This window comes from Sus scrofa, chromosome 9, assembly GCF_000003025.6.
Source record: "Sus scrofa isolate TJ Tabasco breed Duroc chromosome 9, Sscrofa11.1, whole genome shotgun sequence".
NCBI classification, from domain to species: domain Eukaryota; kingdom Metazoa; phylum Chordata; class Mammalia; order Artiodactyla; family Suidae; genus Sus; species Sus scrofa.
This window is the reverse complement of record NC_010451.4, coordinates 78,087,494-78,108,450: the sequence shown is the minus strand read 5'-3', so window position 1 is coordinate 78,108,450 and position 20,957 is coordinate 78,087,494. Positions and strand designations below refer to the sequence as shown.

Genomic DNA, 20,957 nt, shown 5'->3' with positions numbered 1-20,957 from the left:
AGGGCAGGGATCGAACCCGCAACCTCATGGTTCCTAGTCGGATTCGTTAACCACTGCGCCACGACGGGAACTCCCGAGCTTTTTTTTTTGAAACTAGACCATTAGAATAGACAAATTAGTAGTGACCAGAAGGATATTGGCATGTCTAGTGCCTTTTGAAAAAAATGAGATATAATTGATGCATTATAGTAATTTCAGGTATTAACAAAGTGATGCTTATTGTATATATTGCAAAATGATCACCACAATAAGTCTAGTTAACTCCATTACCACACAGTTGCAAACATAATCTTTTTTGTGATTATAATTTTTAAGATCTACTCTCTTAGCAACTTTCATAGATACAATAGAATATTACTAATTATAGTCACCATGTTGTACATTACATCCCAGGACTTATTTATTTTATAACATGAAGTTTGTATCTATAGACCACTTTCACCCCTTTTGCCTCCTCCCAGAAATCAATCCCTCTGGCAGCCACCAATCTTTTCTTTTTCTTAGATTGCATATATAAGTGAAATCATATGGTATTTGTCTTTCTCTGCTTGACTTATTTCCCTTAGCATAACACCCTCAAGCTCCATCCATGTTGTTGCAAATTTCCTCCTTTTTTATGAGTGAATAATATTAATATATATTTTATATATACATATATATATTATTTATTTTTAGGGCCACACCTGCGGCATATGGAAGTTTTCAGGCTAGGGGTCAAATCTGAGCTGCAGCTGCCAGCCTTTACCACAGCCACAGCAACACTAGATCTAAGCAATATCTGCAACCTACACCACAGGTCATGGCAGTGTAGGATCCTTAACCCACTGAGTGAGGCCAAGGATCAAACCCACATCCTCCTGGATACTAGTTGGGTTCAGAACCTGCTGAGCCACAATAGGAACTCCTACATTTTCTTTATTCATTGATATATCAGTGGACAGTTAGGTTGCTTCCATTTCTTGGCTATTATAAATAATGCCACAATAAACAGGGATACATGTAACTTTTTGATTTAGTGTTTTCTTTTTCTTTAAATACCCAGAAGTAGAACTACTGGATCATATGGTGGTTCTATTTTTAATTTTTGGAGGAACCTCCATACTGTTTTCCATAGTGGCTGCAACAACTTATATTTCCACCAACAGTGCACAAGAGTTCCCATTTCTCTACATTCTCACCAACACTTGTTATCTCTTGTCTTTCTGATAACAACCATTCTACAGATTTTAGGTGATAATCTCATTGTGGTATTGATTTGCATTTCCCTGATGATTAATGATGTTAAGCATATTTTCATATATCTGCTGGCTATCTGTAGGTCTTCTTTGGAAAAATCTCTATTCAGATCTTCTACCCATTTTTTAATCATACTACTGATTTTTGTGCTATTGAGTTGTATGAGTTCTTTATATATTTTGGATATTAACCCCTTATTTTTTATTATTTTCTTTTTAGGACCATACCTGCAGCATATGGAATTTCCCAGGCTAGGGTCGAATCAGAGCAGGAGCTGCTGGCCTATGTCACAGCAAAACCACATATGAAATGCATTTGTGACCTATGCCACAGCTTGCAGCAATGCCAGATCCTTAACCCACTTAGCAAGGCCAGGAATAGAACCCACACCCTCATGGACACTGTATTGGGTTCTTCACCTGCTGAGCCACAATGGGAACTACTTTTTAATTTTTTTAATATTATATTTGATATTAACCTATTCTAGGATATATGGCTTGCAAATATTCTCTCCCGCCCTGAAGGTTACTTTTTAACTTTGTTGATAGTTTCCTTGGTTAGGCAGAAGGTCCCACATATTTAATTTTGCTTTTGCTGCCTTTGCTTTGGTGTCACATCCAAAAAAATAACCACTAAGACCCATGTCCGGGAGCTTACCACCTATGTTTTCTTCTAGGAGTTTTATGGTTTCAGGTTCTAGGTTCAAATATTATATCTATTTTGAGTTGATTTTTATGTATAGTGTAAGAGAGTGGTCCAGTTCAAGTCTTTTGTATGTGGCTGTCCAATTTTCCTAACACCACTTATTGAAAAGATTGTACTTATCCCATTGTATATTCTTGCCTCCTTTGTCATAAATTAATTTACCATAAATGTGTGGGTTTACTTTTGAGCTCTCTATTCTATTCCATTGGTCTATGTGTCTGTTTTTATACCAACACCACACTGTTTTGATAACTATAGATATGTAAAATAGTTTGAAATCAGGGTGCATGATGCCTTCAGCTTTGTTCTTTCTTCTCAAGATTGCCTTGTTTCTTCAATAATTATTCAATCTTTTGCGATTCCATACAAATTTTAGGATTATTTTTTCTCTGTGAAAAACACCATTGGAATTTTGATAGGGATTGCACTGAATCTATAGACTGCTTTGAACATTTTAGCAAAGTTAATTCCTCCAATGCATGAGCACAGAACATCTTTCCATTTATTGTATCCTCAATTTCTTTCATCAGTGTCTTATAGTTTTCAGTGTGCAGGTCTTTCATCTCTTTGGTTAAAATTTCTTTCCTAAATATTTTACTATTTTGGTGCAGTTGGAAAAAATACTATTATTTAGATGAACTCCTCAATAAAGTCTTGTGTGTTGACATTTTATTTTACAAATGTGATATTTTATGGCTATGATATTTGTAACAAGAGTATCTCCAGCTATAAGTGTTTTAAAAATTATGATATGTACCAAATGAAAATTAAAATTTTTATATCTCTAAGGAAAAGATGTCCTTATAAGCAGATTTGACCAGGAGCTCTTACTTCAATAGTGGAAGATTTCTGGGAAAGAAGAGGAAAGAAGAGGAAGAAGCTAAAAATATTTTCAAGAATAAGCTCTTTTTATCTTCCCTCTGTACTAAGATAAAATTGATACTATGAGATATAATGGGATATTATGCCATATATATTACATATATGAAATGTGTGTTATTCCATATGCATATAGATATTACATATGTGTCAAATATGCATGACTACCCTATATATAAGTATTATTATCCCTACTTTTACAGACAAGGAAAGTGAGGCACAGAGACATTAAATAATTGGTCCAAGGTCATAGTTCATGCACCACAACACCACTCTACATTGCTCTTAAAAAACTGAGCTCCAAATGACTTTTCTATACATGGGCAATTCTTTACCTCAAATGATACTAACACAGTGCTAAATCTTAGCAAGAGAAAATAACTAGTTGCCTAGCAATTTACCAAGGAAATATATAGCCCAGAGGCCTCACTCTTATTAGCATATTTCCCAGTAATAAGTTAACATGATAGTGTGGGGTAAGGCATACCCAATAAAAATTTGAAATTTCTGGGATGTCCATATTATAAAAGTGTAATTTGGAATGGATTGGCAATGAGATCCTGCTGTGTAGCACTGGGAACTATGTCTAGTCACTTATGATGAAGCATGATGATGTGAGAAAATAGAATGTGTACATATATGTGTAACTGGGTCACCATTGTGTACAGTAGAAAAAAAATTGTATTGGGGAAATAATGATTAAAAATAAATAAAATAGCAAGTTCTCTAAAATAGCAAATAAATATAAATAGCCTTAAAAAAAAAAAAAAAGAAAAAGAAAAAGAAAATTCCTGGGAGTTTCCATCCTGGTGCAGCAGAAACGAACCCAACTAGGAATCATGAGGTTGCAGATTCTATCCCTGGCCTCGCTCAGTGGGTTAAGAATCTGGTGTTGCCATGAGCTGTGGTGTAGGTCACAGATGCAGCTCGGATCTAGCGTTGCTGTGGCTGGGGCATAGGCTGGCAGCTGTAGCTCTTATTAGACCCCTAGCTTGGGAACCTCTATGTGCCACGGGTGCGGCCCTAAAGGACAAAAGACAAAAAAAAAGAAAAAAGAAAAAGGAAAGAAAGAAAGAAAGAAAGAAAAGAAAATTCCAGTATGGTATTTACTGGATCTACTTTTAAAAATATTTCCACTGTCCTAAGTATTTTATTTGCAAGATTTTCTACCTCCATCTTAAGAAAAGCTAATAACTGAAATTTCAAATTCATAAGACAAAAGGATTTTTTATTTGCATTATAGAAAAAAAGAATCTTTGCTCTAACTAAAGGGTTCAGTGAAGAATTCTGAAGGATAGACACTTGCTCCTATAAATAGTATTAGAGTCACAAAAAGCAGGTATAACTGAGAAGGGTATTGGCCTCAGGATTTGAGAGGAATTTCTGGTCATAAGTTTTACTCCTTTACTAAGATGCTTTGTAACTTAAATAAAACAAATCACTTAATTTCTCTAAATTCTATTTGGTTTTCTTATCTCAAAAATGAAGGGGTTGGATTAGAGAATCACTATAGATCAGTCTTATTAAAAGGAAATTAATGAGAGCCACATACATAATTTAAAATTTTCCACTTGCCACAGTAAAAAAGGAAAAAGGAAGTGGCTAGAATTAATTTTTTAAAATGTATTTTATTTAACCCAATATATCTAAAATGTCAGTTCAAAAAACAATATAAAAATTATATGAGATAGTTTCCTTTTTCCAGACTGTCTTTGAAATCCAGTATGTATTTTACACTGCACAATTCAGACTCAATATAATTCATGTTTCTTGTGTCCAATAGCTACACGTGTATAGTGGCATTTGTAGAAGTCCATTCTCCAATAATACATATATAATGTTTCAGGAGTATTCCACTATTACAAATAAGCCACACGAGCAGAAATTAGGCTTAATGAAATCAGGTGTCCACACGGTGTGCTTTCATGGCAGCCCTGTGATGTGAAGGTCCTCAACTACAGAAGCCTGAAAACATACCTTTGATGGGCATTCCTTTATAAGCAAACAAAAATCATCTGTGTTTCTCAGTGTTTTAAAACATAAATCATAGAGAGATAACATTGACAAATTAATCTTTTATGTAGTGCAAACTGAAAATCTTTTTAGAAGCATATGAATTATAAATAGCACATTAAAAGGTCCTTAATACTTGATGTGGCTGTATTTGAGTTTTTCATCTTAGTCTTCCATGACTTTGGGGGAGTAGGGATCAGAAATCTGTGGAGGGTAGATACCTAAGAAAAATTTTACCTACTTAACGATTTAGCCTTGCATTCTTTATAGTCTAACTTTAATGAGAACATATAGCCTGAACTAAAATAGAAAAAGAAAAAAAAAAATCCTAGTTGTGTGCTAGGTGGAGTCATACCAAAGAAGGGCTGTCATTTTGACTTGAACATCAGTTAATGACAGCTGTGTCAAAGTGACGTCAGGGAAGAAATTAACAGCAGCAATCAGTGTTGTAAAACACCCCTAGGCTCCTTTAAGAAGAGAAATTAACCAAACACAGAGTTATTAATAGAAGTATAGTTAGGCAAACTACTTCAAAATAATCAGGTTCTAAATGACATATGAAACTCAAACTTTGAGCTGTACCTCGAGAGAAGAAATGGGAAGATTTTGGCATGGTGAAGGAAAAATCTGGATGATGCATCATCTGTGCCTGCTCGTCAACCACTCCCACTTTGAGATTCAGATGAAGATTCTGCAGGAATCAGATCTGCAGGTGACCACGTAATGGATAGGTAGGATAACTGTGGCAGCCTCTTGTTAAGAGGAAAGAGGCAAAGAAACCAGAGCAGTCACCAAAGCAACTTCAGCCATGCATTTTTATTCAGTCAGGGGGATGGAGGCTCTGAATTTAAGATAAGTAGTCATGCACAACATGAAAGTGGTCATTCCCCAAGGATGGCAAGCAGGAAAGTATCATTTTGTCCTAAACCAAGACTTAGCATCTCACTCAGCTTGTTATTGTAAGCAAACCTCAGTTTTAAACTTATAAAATTTTATGTGAGAGGGAGAGAGAGACTCCCTGCTGATTTCTGAGATTGGAGGGAGGAAGGGTTTGGGGGAGGGGGTGCGGTTACAAAAGGTACATTGCTGGGCCTGGGGCATGTTAGCTGTTCAAGAAATGTCAATTCAGTAAATTGTGGAAGTGGGATTGTAACCTAGGTCAGTCTGGCTCCAAAGCTGGAATATTTTTCCTACATGGAAAAGATTTTATCTGAGAATCATGAGGTGGTAAGAAATCCCCATTGCAGAAAATACAGCAACAACGGTCTTCCTATCTATATGCTCTTAAGGTTATCTCCAGCCTACTGTAAAGTCCCATACTCGTGAACAGGTTTGAACTCAACTTAATTATATGGCACAATAAAATGTTAGATAATATTAAATATAACTATAAGTAGTTTCCTTTATCTCCTTTCATTTTTCAATTCATAACAACAAAAATAGGATTCTTAATTGTCAATCCATGCAGAGACTGGCTAAATGGAATAAGAGTGTACATTAAACTCAGTAGAAGCCATGAGGAGAAAAGTACTCTCGGTCCTGAGGATCTTTCATTTTAAAATAAGGTTCACTATTCCTCACAGGGGAATCTGCCAGTCTTTAGCAATCATTGTAGCTCTAGAAGCACCCAATGAGCAATTGATTGGGCCAAGAAAGAGGTTCATTTTGGCAGCAATCTCAAGAATAGACACCTGCATGCCAAAGCTATTGACCTTTAACAAACTTTGCAGTCAAGTGTTCAACTTTAAAAGCAGGGGGCTTACTATGGCATCTTGTAGGGCTTTTTTCACTTAAAGTGGCAAGGGGACTCTATTTCATTTCTGCACAATAGGTTCACTAAATAGATTTTTAAATTTGTGCGTCCAGACTGCTGTTTGAAGGGCCGGCAGTATGAGATGGGCTTTCTTAAAATAGAATCATGTTTAAGAAATGGCAAGATTCTCCCCCTGGCAGAGATGATGCACGACCTCCCTTTCACTGTCAGAAGAGACTGTACAGGGTTGTTGTAACTGCCTTCAGAATAACCTATGGACCGAGAGCACTCTGGGTGGAAATGGACCATGTCTATCTGGTCCATAATTTTATTCTATCTCCAACCCTGAGAACCATGCCTGACATAGAACGAGTGATTAGGAAATATTTGTTGAACAGAGGAAAAAAGAACTTTCTCAAGGGGGCTGAAAGAAACAACAGTGGAGCTCCAGTGATCAAGATTTCTGAAGAATATGTACTGATGTGCTCTTTGTTTTTTCCCTGGGGTAATGATAGCTTTCTTCAGATAACGAACTTTCTTCCCAATAAAATATTCACATAATAGCAGTCCAAAATAATCGAAAGACAATTTGATGTGCTTTGCTATATTTTACTCAGCACTGTCAGGAAAATGTCCACAGGTTAACAGAAAACATAACACTATTCTCCTCTCTGACCTTAATAAAGCATTCTAAATTTTTTTTTTTTTTTTTTTTTGTCTTTTTGCCATTTCTTGGGCCGCTCCCGCGGCATATGGAGGTTCCCAGGCTAGGGATGTAATCGGAGCTGAGCTGCCAGCCTACGCCAGAGCCACAGCAACACGGGATCCGAGTCGCGTCTGTGACCCACACCACAGCTCACGGCAACGCCGGATCGTTAACCCACTGAGCAAGGGCAGGGATTGAACCCTAGTCGGATTCGTTAACCACTGTGCCACGACGGGAACTCCATGCATTCTAAATTTTTATTATGGCTCATAACAAAAACTTTTAAATGTCCTAAGTTCTTATGTTCTCGTATTGTAAATGCCAAATCAAGTTTTAAACCTGTCTAGATTTTGGTCATGCTTATCAAAATAAATTAAGGTCCATCTTTTAGATTTGAAATTTAGCAATGATAACAACGAACATGGAATGTCAACGAGGACAAAAACCACTACAACTAGCAATTTCTAATTTACAAAGTGTCCCACATCCATAACCTCATTTGCCATTTTTTTTTCCCCTTAGGGCCACAAGTGTGGCATATGGAAGTTCCCAGGCTAGGTGTTGAATTGGAGCTGCAGCTGTTGGCCTATGCCACAGCAACAGCAACACAGGATCAGAACAATGTCTGCAACCTACTCCACAGCTTGTGGCAATGCTGAATCCTTAACCCACTGAGAGAGTCCAGGAATCAAAGCTGCATCCTCATGGATACTAGTCGGGTTCATTTCCACTGAGCCACAACAGGTACTCCTCATTTGATTTAATAGCCCCCTGTGAGAAGCCAGAGAGTCGCCGTAATTTTACAGAGGCAGAACTGGAGCTCAGAGAGCGAAGTCAGTGTCACACAATTAGTAAATAAAGAGGTGCGAATTTCAGGTGTAAAATTAGGATAGAAACACAGCTGAAATATTTAAAAGATCACTGATTTATAAAATAAACTTTAGTTTTCTGCCTTTGCTACCCAACAGGGACACTGTACAGGAATTACATTATTTACTGGAAAGTTTCATCATCCAGTCTTGTCATTATTTTTGCTCTATGTAGGGCCATGGAAAAAAGTGTGTCTTCCTGTATCAAGTGATAGGTTTTTAAATTAGCTCTTTTACTCATTTAAAACACAAGCTGGCAGGAACTACCATGGAAGAAAGACTGGGAATAAAACAAGAGGTTATGTCTCTACAGTAAAGTAAAATCTGGTTGGATATAAAGGGGGAGATGTATCTTCTTCAAAACAGAAGAGAACTAATCTGGAATGTTCCATTTCGGATGTTTCCAATTCTTTCTTTGACATTGTCTTTTCTAAGATGTTTGCCAGCCACCTTTCCTGGTGAGCCAGTGAATATGTATGAAAACATGCTTTTGCATGTGAAACACAAAAATAAGATTATTGATGCTACATTGTTAGAATATCTTGCCTTTAGTGTGACAACACCTTGAGGTATCACTAGGGTACCTACAGGTACACATTAACTTTAAATAGTACTGTGCACCCTGACTAATAACACTGTTTCTTTGTGGGGAAAGGCCAAGACCGTAAGTGATACACACAAAGCAACTGGAAAACATTAAATATTAGTGTTCTATGTTTAACATCCATCTCCTCTCCTGACTCCCAACTCAACAATAGGAACACTGAAACACAACTAAGGCTTTTAGGTTCCTATTAGTGTGGAAACACTCATCATCAGCTGCCTTAGCCTTTAGATTGGACAAGAGAAAATAGTCCATTAGGCAACTGTTTGGCTCCAGGGCAGGAGTTGTTCCAGGTTTGATGCCTGCAAACTGCCAAATCAGGCACTGATGGGCTGCATCTCTTTCTTGCTGTAGTATTACTCTGGAAGTGTCAATTAACAATACTGCCAACTCCGAAGTTTTGTTTTTTTGTTTTTTGTTTTTCCAAACTCAGTTGGAACCCTCCTTGATGATCATCTAAAATTAGTGGGTTTTAACCTTTTGAAGGATGCTTTGAAAAGTTAATAAAATATACAGACTGCTGTTGCCACTGTCCATAATACTAATGGTGATGATAACAAAAATAACAGCAGCTACCGTTTATCAAGTGCACATAGTATAAGAAACAACTTGAGCTCAGCACATTTCAAGGAAACACTGATCCTCTGAATCATCTCTCCTTACTTCCCCAGCTCACCACACTTTTCTCTACCATTTCTCTTAGGATCATTCTTGGCAAGGCCAGCATTCATATAGACTCATAGTTCTCAACCCTGAATGCACTTTCTAAATACATGGGTTGCTCTTAAGAAATAGCAGTTCCTGGATAATGCGAAAAAAAAATAATGTATATAAATGCATATATTTGCTGTACAGCAGAAATTGACACAATCTTGTAAATCAACTATAATAAAAAATATGAAAAAAAGGAAAAAGAAATAGCAATTCCCCACCAAATGCACTGGGGAGAGATCCAGATTTAATTGGTCTAGGGAAGAGGCTGGGCGTTAACATTTCTTTGAAAGTTCCTCAGGTTATGTGCAGCCAGTATTGAAAACCATGAATACACAACCCATCCAAAACTCCATCCTTTCAGTTCCATGTCCTCCAAAATCCTTTTTGTCTATCACAACAGCTGTGTACTTCAATGGTCACTGCATACCTTGAGATTAATAATAAAAATACCCGAGAACCTATTTCCATGCATTGTACAAGTTCAGTACCACCTCCTAATAATCTACTTCACACACTATAGAAGCTGCACTCTGGGAATTCAGTGATCCACAAAGATGGTCAAGCCGCTTTTTCACTGTCCATGATATCATATCTTTTCTTTCTTTATCCATCTTGGATTCTGTGTTTCATCACCATAATTAGTTCACTGCTCATCCCTTCAATTCCAGTGCCTTGTTTGTTCCTACCTAGTTTTCATTTAGTAAAACCTCAACCCCAGTTAAACCCAATTTGACCCCAACTTCAAACCTACATTCTCTTGAGTGCCTGGATGTGGGTTGGAAGAAAGCATAAAATCATGCTGACTGGTCTCATTTTAAATTTATGGTAAAAAAAGTCTCCAGAGATCATCTTCACTTCCTGCCAACGAATCTATCAACCTACTTGCCACTAATACTATATAATTTCCCCCCCATTAAATTGGATCAACTGTCCCTAAGGCCAAACTATTCATCTGTCCACTGCATCACTTCTCAAGAACTTTATTCTTGAAACTACCCCTTCTTTTTCCTCATTATGACTTTTCACCTCTTTACTAGAGCACTCCTATAAGCACCCAAGACGGTATAAAATCTTCTTTAAAAAAGTTTTTTTAAATTCGTTATCTCCCTCCTCCTATTGTTCTATTGTTCTGTTCTCCTCTGTGGTAAAATGCCTCAAAAAAAGTGGTCATCCTTGCTGTTTGCACACTTCCTTACCCCATCCCCACTGTGTATTTTATTTCATTTCTTAAACAATGAGGAGATAATATATTAAAATATATGTAAGGCATAAGGACAAAATACGACAAATACCCATATTTTACCACTCAGTTAAAGGGAAAAGGACATTACTAGGAATTCTGAAGTTTACTCTATGTCTTCCTGCCTCACCTCCCCCATTCCTTTCCTTCCTTCACTGGGAAGTAAATGTTACTCCTTTTTTTTTTTTTTTTTAGCTTAAAATATAATTGCCATATAATATTATGTATTTAAGGAATACAATGTGATTAGTCAGTAGACACATATATTGTGAAATGATTGCCAGAGTAAAGGTACTTATACCTTAATCACCTCACAATGTTACCTGTGTGTGTGTGTTGAAAACATTTAAGATCTACCCTCTTAGTAATGTTCAAGTTTGCAATACAGTATTGTTAACTTTAGTCACCAAAATATAGGTTAGAGCCCCGGAACTTAATCACCTTCTAACTAGAAGGTTTTACCTCTGGCCAGCATCTCCCTGTGTCCCTCGCCCCTTAGCAACCATCAATCTATTCTGTTTCAGTTCAGTCTTTTTGGATTTCACCTATCTGGGAGATCATAGAGCATTTTTTTTCTGACTTACGTAGTGTCGTGTCCACAAGTTTCATCCATGTTGTTGCCAATGGCAGGATTTCCTTCTTTTTCACAACTGAGTAGTATTCCATTATACATACAGTTGACCTTTGAACAACATGGGTTTGAACTGCACAGGTCCACTAATACAGGGGTTTTGTTTAATAGTAAATAGAGTACTACATAATCCCAGGTTGGTTGAATCTGTGGACACAAAACCATTAATACAGAAGAATCATATATACTGAGGGCTAACTATAGTTTATAGGCAGATTTTTGACTGCACAATGGATCAGCTTCCCTAAACTCCACATTGTTTAAGGCTCAGCTGCACAAGTGTATGTTTATATTTATAACAATCACATTTTCTTCATCCATTCCTCTGTCAATAGACACTTGGGTTGTTTCCATATCTTGGTTATTTAAACTATGGCACAATGGGAGTTCCCACCGCGGTGCAGCAGAAGCAAATTTGGCTAGGAACCATGAGGTTGCAGGTTTGATCTCTGGCCTTGCTCAGTGGGTTAAGGATCTGGCGTTGCCGTGAGCTGTGGTGTAGGTTGCAGATGCAGCTCAGATTTGGCGATGCTGTGGCTCTGGTGTAGGCTGGCAGCAACAGCTCCAATTAGACCCCGAGCCTGGGAACCTCCATATGCCACAGGTGTGGCCCTAAAAGACAAAAGACAAAAAACAAAATAAAAATAAACTATGCCACAATGAACACAGGGGTGCAAATATCTCAAGACAGTGATTTCAATTCCTTTGGGTATATATACAAAAGTGGGATTGCTGGATCATATGGTAGTACTGTTTTTAAAGAAACCTCTATATTGCTTTCCATAATAGCTGCATCAATTTACATTCCAACCCACTGCTGGGTTCCTTTTTCTCTACATCCTCATCAATATTTGTTATTCCTTTTTGATACAGCCATTCTACAGGTATGAGATGGTATCTCATTGTGGTTTTGATTTGCATTTCCCTGATGGTTAGTGATCTCGATCACCTTTTCATGTACCCACTGGCTTTGTCTTCTTTGACAAAACAACTTTTCAGATCCTCTGCCCATTTTTTAATCATTTGATTTTGTGCTATTGAGTTGTATGAGTGTTTAAATATTTTTTTATATTAACACCTTCTCAAATATATAGTCTTTGCACATATTTTCTCCCACTCTGTATGTTACCTTTTCATTATGTTGATGGTTTCCTTTGCTGTGCAGAAGCTTTTTAGCCTGGTGTTCCCACTTGTTTATTTTTGCTTTGGGCATCATATTCAAAATATCTTCACCAAGACCCATGTCAAAGAGCTTATCACTTATGTTTTCCTCTATGAATTTTACAGTTTCAAGTTTTACATGTAAGTCTTTAATCTATTTTGACTTAATTTTTGTAAGCAGCATAAAATGAGTCCAATTTCATTCTTTGCATGTAAATATCCAGTTTTCCCAGCACCATTTATTAAAAAGACTATCCTTTCCCTATTTCATTGTCTTGGTTTCATTGTCAAATAATAGTTGGCTGTATATGCATGGTTTATTTCTGAGTTCTTGATTCTGTTCCATTGGTCTATGTGTCAGTCTTTAATGCCAGTCTCACACTGTTTGATTACCAGAGCTTCATAATGTAGTATGAAATCAGGAAGTGTGATGCCTCCAGCTTTTTTCTTCCTCAAGATGACTTTGGCTATTTGAGGCCTTTTGTGGTTCTAAATGAATTTTAAGGTTGCTTTTTCCATTTCCATGAAGAATTTTGATAGTGAGTGTACTGAGCCTATGGATAGTTTTGGGTAGTATGGACATCTTAACAATGTTAAGTCTTCCAACTTAACACTGAATAAGGGCTATGTTTCCATTACTGTGTGTCTTCTTTCATTTATTTCATCAATGTCTTAGAGTTATCAGTATGCACTGTACAGATCTTCCATCTCATTGGTTAAATTTATTCCTGAGTATGTTATTGTTTGATGCTATTGTGAATGGCATTTTTAAAATTTCTTTTTTTTAGATAGTTCAATTGTTAGTGTGTAGAAGTACAACTGACTTTTGTCTGTTGATTTTCTATCCAGCATCTTTACTGAATTCACTTATTAGATCTAACAGTTTTTTGGTAGCATCCTTAGGGTTTTCTGCTGATCCCTGGGCTATTTAATAAGTCAGTTACCAAGAAAAAAAGTATTTTGCAATCTTCAACTCTGATGATAGATTTTTCCTTTTATCTTAGTGTTTCTGTCCATTCTTACTTTATGTAACTTTAATCTAGGTTATTAAAGGCATGCAGTTTTAGAACTGTCATATTTCCCTTGTGAATAAACCTTTTACCATGACCTAATAACCCTCTGTCTCTAATAATACCTTTTGCCTTAATGTTTATTCTGACTACATTTGTAGTTAGGTCATCTTTTTTCTTGAAATCTTTCTCTACCCTTAGGATTTACATGGGTTTTAGTAAATCACAATACTACTTTTAGAATTCTTCTAAGCTAGTTTATCTTTCCAATCAATCTAATAAATATTTTAACAGTAGGATTTTGTTAGCCTACACATATTATAGTGACTGATACGTTTGCATTTATTCTATGATCTTATGAATGTTCTTTGTCTCCCTTTCTTTTTCTTCTCTTTCACTTTCTTTTTGAGTTGACTGGATGTTTTTATTCATTTTTAAATTTCCACTATATTTAGAAGTTTTACTGTGTCTCTTATTTTAGTGATTACCTTAGAAATGTTAATACACATACTTAATAGAGACCAAAGGTTAGTGATTTTACCATCCTCCTTCATAAAACAAGGACCTCAGAATGCTTTAATTTTAGCTACTTCCTTCTTAAGTTATTTGCTATAAGCCATTACTGTTTTTGTTTTATAAATCAATTTTATCTTAGGTTTATTCTCATACGAACCACTTTTTTTTTTTGTTTGTTTTGTCTTTTTGCCTTTTCTAGAGCCGATCCTGCAGCATATGGGGGTTCCCAGGCTAGGGGCTAGGATCTAATTGGAGTTGTAGCTGCCAGCCTTCACCAGAGCCACAGTAACTCGGGATCCGAGCCACGTCTGCAACCTACACCACAGCTCACGGCAACGCCGGATTCCTAACCCACTGAGCAAGGCCAGGGATCGAACCCTCAACCTCACGGTTCCTAGTCAGATTCATTAACCACTGAGCCACAACAGGAACTCCCTGAACCACATTCTTAGTTCATCATTCCTTTCTACAGCTCAGATGTTCCATCTGGGATCATTTTCCTTTTGCATGAAGTACATCATTTAGAATTTCCTCTAGAGAAGATCTTTTGGTGCAGATTCTCCCAGGTTCTGTATATCTGAAAAGAACTTTTTTTGTCCTTACTCCTGAAAATTTTGCTGAATATGAAATTCTAGGTTGACAATTATATTTTCTCACCACTTTGAAGATATTATTTCACTGCCTTTTGATTCCATTGTTGTTACTGACAAGTCAGTTTTAAGTTTTTTTCCTCCTTTGAGGCAATCTTTTAAGGTATCTTTGTCCTTGGTGTTGTACTGATTCACTACGATATGTCTCATGTAGATTTCTATTTATTCTTTTTGAAATTTTAGGGAGCTCCTAAATCTGAAAATTGATGTCTTTCACTAGTTTTGGAGAGTTATTAGCTCCTATCTTCTCAAGTATTAACTGTGCCCCATTCTCTGATTTTGACCCCTCTGCCTCTGGAATTCCAATTAAGATGCATGTTAGGCTTCCTCATTTCATTACAATATCACTTGTTAACAGATAGTATGGTATTAAATATTTATAATATCAGTATTCTCCATGCTACAATTTTGCATTTCTATGTCTCTTTATGATACATTCTGAATAACTCTTTTAGATCTTTTAACTCACAGTCTCTCTTCATTTATGTCTAATAGGCTAATTATGTCAATATGTGCATTGAATGACTTTTTAATTCTTAATATTTTTTTTTTTTTGTCTTTTTGTCTTTTGTTGTTGTTGTTGTTGCTATTTCTTGGGCCGCTTCCGCGGCATATGGAGGTTCCCAGGCTTGGGGCTCAATCTGAGCTGTAGCCACCGGCCTACGCCAGAGCCACAGCAACGCGGGATCGGAGCCGCGTCTGCAACCTACACCACAGCTCACGGCAACGCCGGATCGTTAACCCACTGAGCAAGGGCAGGGACCGAACCCGCAACCTCATGGTTCCTAGTCGGATTCGTTAACCACTGCGCCACGACGGGAACTCCCTGACTTTTTAATTCTTAATGTTTCATTTTGTTCTTTTTCAAATATGCTCAATCTTTAAAAAACTCTATTGACCTTTATCATATTTTCAAGTCTGCCTCTTATTCTTTAAATATAGTAAAAACATAAATATTTTGTATTATATGAGACATAACAGTATCTGAGCTCTTTGTAGATCTGATTCTTCTATTTTTTGTTAACTCTCACTTATCCAGCCTTGTTTTCTTATGTATTTTATGAGTTTTCACTGAAGAACCAATATTCTTTAGAATTCTATCTATGAGAATCTTTTAGGTCTGAGTAAAGGCGATTCCTCCAGAAAGGATGTTTGTTTCTGCCTAAGTCTGAGGACACTATCAACCCAGGAAAATTTAAGCTATGTTCTTGACTTTAGGTTTCTTTGAACCTTTAAAAGGTATTATCAAATAACTGAAAAATGTTACAGCAAAATTAAGAGAGACCAAATGACGAGTACAGAAGGAAGAGATCTAAGAACTACTAAAGGATACTCTGAAGAGAAATGAGTCTTGAGACCCACATAGCAAGCTATATATGATATATTTTTAAATTTCAAAGATAAAGAAAACACATGAAATAATGAAGCAGAAAAAACAAGTTACCTACTCAGAAGAAAGTAGAGAGATATATATAGTTTTGAGCAAACCAAAGACTGAACTAAATATTTTATAGCTAATAAAATTACCGTTTATATGTAAAGACAACAGAAAACAAGTATTAAATAAGCAAGAGCTTAAACCTATACTCAAGCCATTCTTAAAGTAATTATGCAAAGATGTTTAATATCATAATTAAGATATTCAGGAAGATAAAATTATCGTATAAAGATTGATGGTAAGCATGAAAAACAAATATGAAGGCAAATCACTATAGTTGCTATAGATATGAAACCAATTTAAGAAGAGTTATTAATAAAATCCAACTATAAGACTATAAGTAAGACTATAAGTAAGAGGGAGTGTGAGGAATTACATTTTACATGTTACAAAGGGGGAAATGATATAATTCTTTGATTTGACAGGCAAAATTTAAAGAATGTTTTTAGTGACTATAGAAATAACCACTTAATAACAACATATTCAGTATCACTGGAGAAAAAAAAAACACATAAAACAAAATACTATTCATAGGAACAAAAAGAATAAAAACTAAAAGGAGGCAAAAGCCCCCAGAAAACCTAAAATAAGGAAACTGATGTAAAAATCACACATATCGGCTATTTTGATGAATGTGTTTTAAATCCCTGTATTGAAGGACAAGTGATCCCCTTTGTTAACTAAAAATAAGACTTTACCTTATCATGTTAGCCATAATTCTATTTGATTTTCTTCACAGTGCTTACTACTGCTAGAATCATTTTGTTTGTTTGCTGCCCAATTCTTTGCACTAGAATATAAGCTGTCCTGTTCATACCTGTACTGTAAGAAGCTCAATAAATATGTCTTGTATCAATCAGTGAATGAATGAATGACTAGAAATCACAATGAAAGATTAAAAATAAAAAGGCAAAAAAGAATATAGAGGTTACAATCAAAATGTCAGGTAAAAAAGTAATATCAAAATACCTAAAAAATATGTAGAAGAAATATAGGCTAGGAAGGAAAAAGGATTATTATGGTATTATATGAAGTCATGTGTGTGAAACTTTTGAAAATTATAAAGCGCTATAGAATTTAAAGAATCTTTCACTCAATAATATAGATACATAACATATATTTTTGTTGTTGCTAAAAGACAAAATATGTCATGAAATTTAAAAGTCCCAAATCCTGTTATATCAAATAAGAGGATCAATATATACAAAACAAAACAAAAAGATAGAGATACAGACAGAAAATGATAGAATTATGATGATGATGAGTGACAGTCACTAACATACTGCTAATAGTCTTTGATAGATTAGGTAGATAAAACATAAATAAGGATGTAGTATACGTGAATAATTTTTACTCCTTTGATGTATAAATGTGTGTATTTTATATGCATATAAATAACTCTGTGCCTCAGTATTTTCTAAGTATACTTGTATTGTTTAATCAGAAAATATTATTACATGTGGAAGGGATAAACAAGGTCCTACTGTATAGCACAGGGAACTATATTCAACATCCTGGGATGAATCATAGTGGAAAAGAATATTTTAAAAAGGAATGCATTAACTCAATCGCTTTGTTGCACAGCAGAAATTAACACAACACTGTAAATCAATTATACTTCAATTTAAAAAAAAAGAAAATAATCATTACTACTTACTGGATTCCACTAGAAAAAAAGTTTTTTGACAAGCTTTCTTCTCTGAAAGCTGTTAGAAAAATAATTCGTGGAATTGCAATAAAAATTGGGAATAGATACACATTTTTCTAAGTGGAAAAAAATTTTAAGTCTAAGTGTCTGGAAACCATTACTATGACTGGTCTAACATTTTTGTAACTGTCAGATTAACTAATACCTTCTAAGTAATACAATCTCAAACAGACAAATACATTGCAGCAAGATCTCATAAGCCTGAATGTGGACCACAAAATGGAAGAATGTTTTCTGAAGACACTAGAGCAGTACAATTCTACAACCGCATGTTAGGTAATGATGAATTTTCTGCATAAAACTATGTAAAATTTGATTTCAGAATGCTGTGTGCAACTCTGTATGCTGTGCCTTCAAAGGGAAAAAATAAGGGTAACATTGAACAAACGTTCTGATGTATAGATAAATATAATAATCAGTGCCGGGAGTTCCCGTCGTGGCTTAGTGGTTAATGAATCTGACTAGGAACCATGAGGTTGCGGGTTCGATCCCTGCCCTTGCTCAGTAGGTTAACAATCCGGTGTTGCCATGAGCTGTGGTGCAGGTCGCAGATGCGGCTCGGATCCCGCGTTGCTGTGGCTCTGGCGTAGGCTGGCAGCTACAGCTCTGACTTGACCCCTAGCCTGGAAACCTCCATATGCCGCGGGAGCGGCCCAAGAAATGGCAAAAAGACAAAAAAAAAAGTCAGTGCCTAAAAGTATGTCTGTTTTCATTCATTTCACAAATATTTTCTGAGCACCTCCACTATGCCAAGCATTGTTATAAAAACTAGGAAGGACGTACAATAAAATCAGATGAAATATATTGTCTAGTAGTAGACAGTAAGAGGTGCTATAAAGAAAAATAAAGCAGATAGGAGGGATGGAGAATGTTGAGGTGGGGAGTTAACAATTTTAAATAAAGTCAGTCAGGAAAGCCTTTTTGGAAATGATGATAACTGAACAAACACTCCTAGGTGATGAGGGCAGTGTGTCCCAGGCCAGAACAGCCAATGCAAAGGCACTGAGGCAGGGGTAGAACAGCCAGGAGGTACTAAGGCTGGAGCAGCATGAACAAAAGAAACTGGGAGTAAGAGAGAGGTTACCATCTAAGAGAGAGAGACCAGACTGTCTAGGGCCTTGAGGTTATAGTCAAAGACTCTGGCTTGTAATCCAAAATGATCTGCCTTAGGTGTGAAAAGAAGCACTATGTCCTTTGCACAGCTGAGAAGAAAGGACCAAGGGTGGAAGAGAGGAGTTAAGAAACTACTGTGGTAACCCAGGTAGGAGATGGCTGCTTGCACAGAGGTGGCAGTGAAGGGGGCAAGAAGTGATAGATTCTGGATGTATCTGAAGGTACAGGCAACAGAATTTGCAGGTGGCCTGGATGTAGGTATGAGGAGTCAGCATAACTCTGAAGATTCAGCCCAAACAACTGGAAGGATGAAGATTTACTATTTGTATTTTACTGAAAAGGTAACTAGATATTATTCTAAAACACAGTCTTTCTACAATGCCTCATTACTAGAGAAAGGTAACCGAAATTATGTGCATGGAGCATCTAACATACAGATTATGGACTTTTCATTTCACAAATTTAGGTTGATAAGACTTTTACAAAAACAAATGGTAATTCTTTCCAGAATTATGAGATTTATTGTTCAGTGACACAGGAAGGCCTGAAAATGTTAAAAGAATGGGGAAAAGGGTAAGGAATTTAAGGATGGTGGAATCGTATCAGGTCATCTAGGGATGTTTGAGATGCTTGGGTAGAACTCCACATTCTTGAGGTTGATGGCATGATAAATTATCCATAGAACCTCCTTGGAAACCAGTATTTGATAGAATGGGGTGGAGAACAGATTTTCCCAAGATTTAGATACGAGAATACTGTCTTGCTCTGGCTGCTTCATTCCAAATGTTGCAAATAGAAACTTGAAAAACTAGCCACCAATGTTCCAGCTGTTTTTCAGTGACTAAAGATATTTTTTAAGCCTATCAGAGAGGTGTGTTTTGGACATTTAACATATATGTATAGCTTTCCAGTCAGTTTTTCAAGGTATAGACATTTATAGGCTCCAAGAAATTTACTTGTTTAATTTCTTCGAGCTTTCTGTTTATTCTCTCACTGGCCATGTTAATAGGATGCCTCAGCAATACAAATTGATTTTGCTGTTGAGATAAAATTCTTTTCCACTAGTCTTAGTGGAAACATTACATTGCATATCTAGAATGAATCTTCTTCTGTCCTACTATCTTCGTCTGTTTGGCTAAACAGGCCATCATGTGGTGATTCCTAAGTGAGTTCTCTTAAATCTTCCCCCCGCCCTCCTGACATCACTCTTTCAATGAAAGGTATTTCCCTCTTTCCTCCCAGTCATCTTGACCCAGCTCCTTCCTGTGCTTCACCTCTATGTCAGGACAGCTGCCAAAACCAAGAAATACTAACTCCTGCCTCATGTATATGAGAATTCTCTTTTTCACTCCCAATGCTAACCCTCCAAGGATGACTCTGGTCTTAATTCTGGTGACATCTCTGCATACATCTCCTCTCCTCTGGTCTGTCCTGGCTGTACTTCATCTGGCATGCTAGGGCTGGCTTAATTTTAAAGTGTGGCTCTGGTTACATCACTCTATCAAAACCATAGAGTGGCTTCATGCTGCCAGCTGAATAACTTTTTCTGCCTACCTTTCAGGGCCCTCCATGATGTGGCCGGGGGCTATTGATCCAGTCTGATCTCCTCCCACTTCCTTTACAAGGCCACTACGGCTCTCCCAAACCAATCACTCTCCCTGAACCTGCCTCCGTTTTAGCAGCTTAGTACCTTGGTTCCCTCTTGTCTATCAAAAGCTGACTTATCCTTCAAGTCCTAACCCAAATGCAGCTCCACAGAAGCTTCTGGGAATGCCCCTGCCTGATCAGTGGGATCACTGCCTCTACCGATCCTTGCCCCACCAGCACTTTGTACAGCATTTGCTGCAGCCTGCAGACCTGAGCACCTTTCTTAGCTGCATCCCTTTATTCTAACCTCTTAGAAGGGGACAAGTGTTCTTTGCTCATCTCTGAATCTCCCGTGGTGGTAGGATGCTGCCGTACTCAAAGTCGAGTTTGAGGATTATCAGTGACAAGAAGTGTTAAAGAGTAC

At 36.7% G+C, this 20,957-nt stretch overlaps 1 protein-coding gene and 1 long non-coding RNA gene across 6 annotated transcripts in view; one reads left to right on the top strand and one right to left on the bottom strand.

Annotated features, from left to right (window-relative positions):
- UMAD1 (UBAP1-MVB12-associated (UMA) domain containing 1) overlaps positions 1-20,957 on the bottom strand; it is a 221,325-nt gene that overhangs the window by 27,819 nt on the left and 172,549 nt on the right. Inside the window, exon 4 of one of the 3 annotated variants that reach the window (XM_021102421.1) lies at positions 11,304-11,497. The exons of the other annotated variants lie outside the window; for them this stretch is intronic. Coding sequence (XP_020958080.1) covers positions 11,304-11,497 — 194 coding nt within the window. The remainder of the gene's footprint in view (positions 1-11,303; positions 11,498-20,957) is intronic. 3 annotated transcript variants of the gene reach the window in all.
- Positions 1-20,957, top strand: part of LOC110262233 — a 163,853-nt gene that overhangs the window by 110,553 nt on the left and 32,343 nt on the right. For 2 of the 3 annotated variants that reach the window (XR_002347051.1, XR_002347049.1), the window contains exon 1: positions 18,455-19,094. The exons of the other annotated variant lie outside the window; for it this stretch is intronic. This is a non-coding gene — a long non-coding RNA (uncharacterized LOC110262233). Of the gene's footprint in view, positions 1-18,454; positions 19,095-20,957 lie in introns of those variants that run through there. 3 annotated transcript variants of the gene reach the window in all.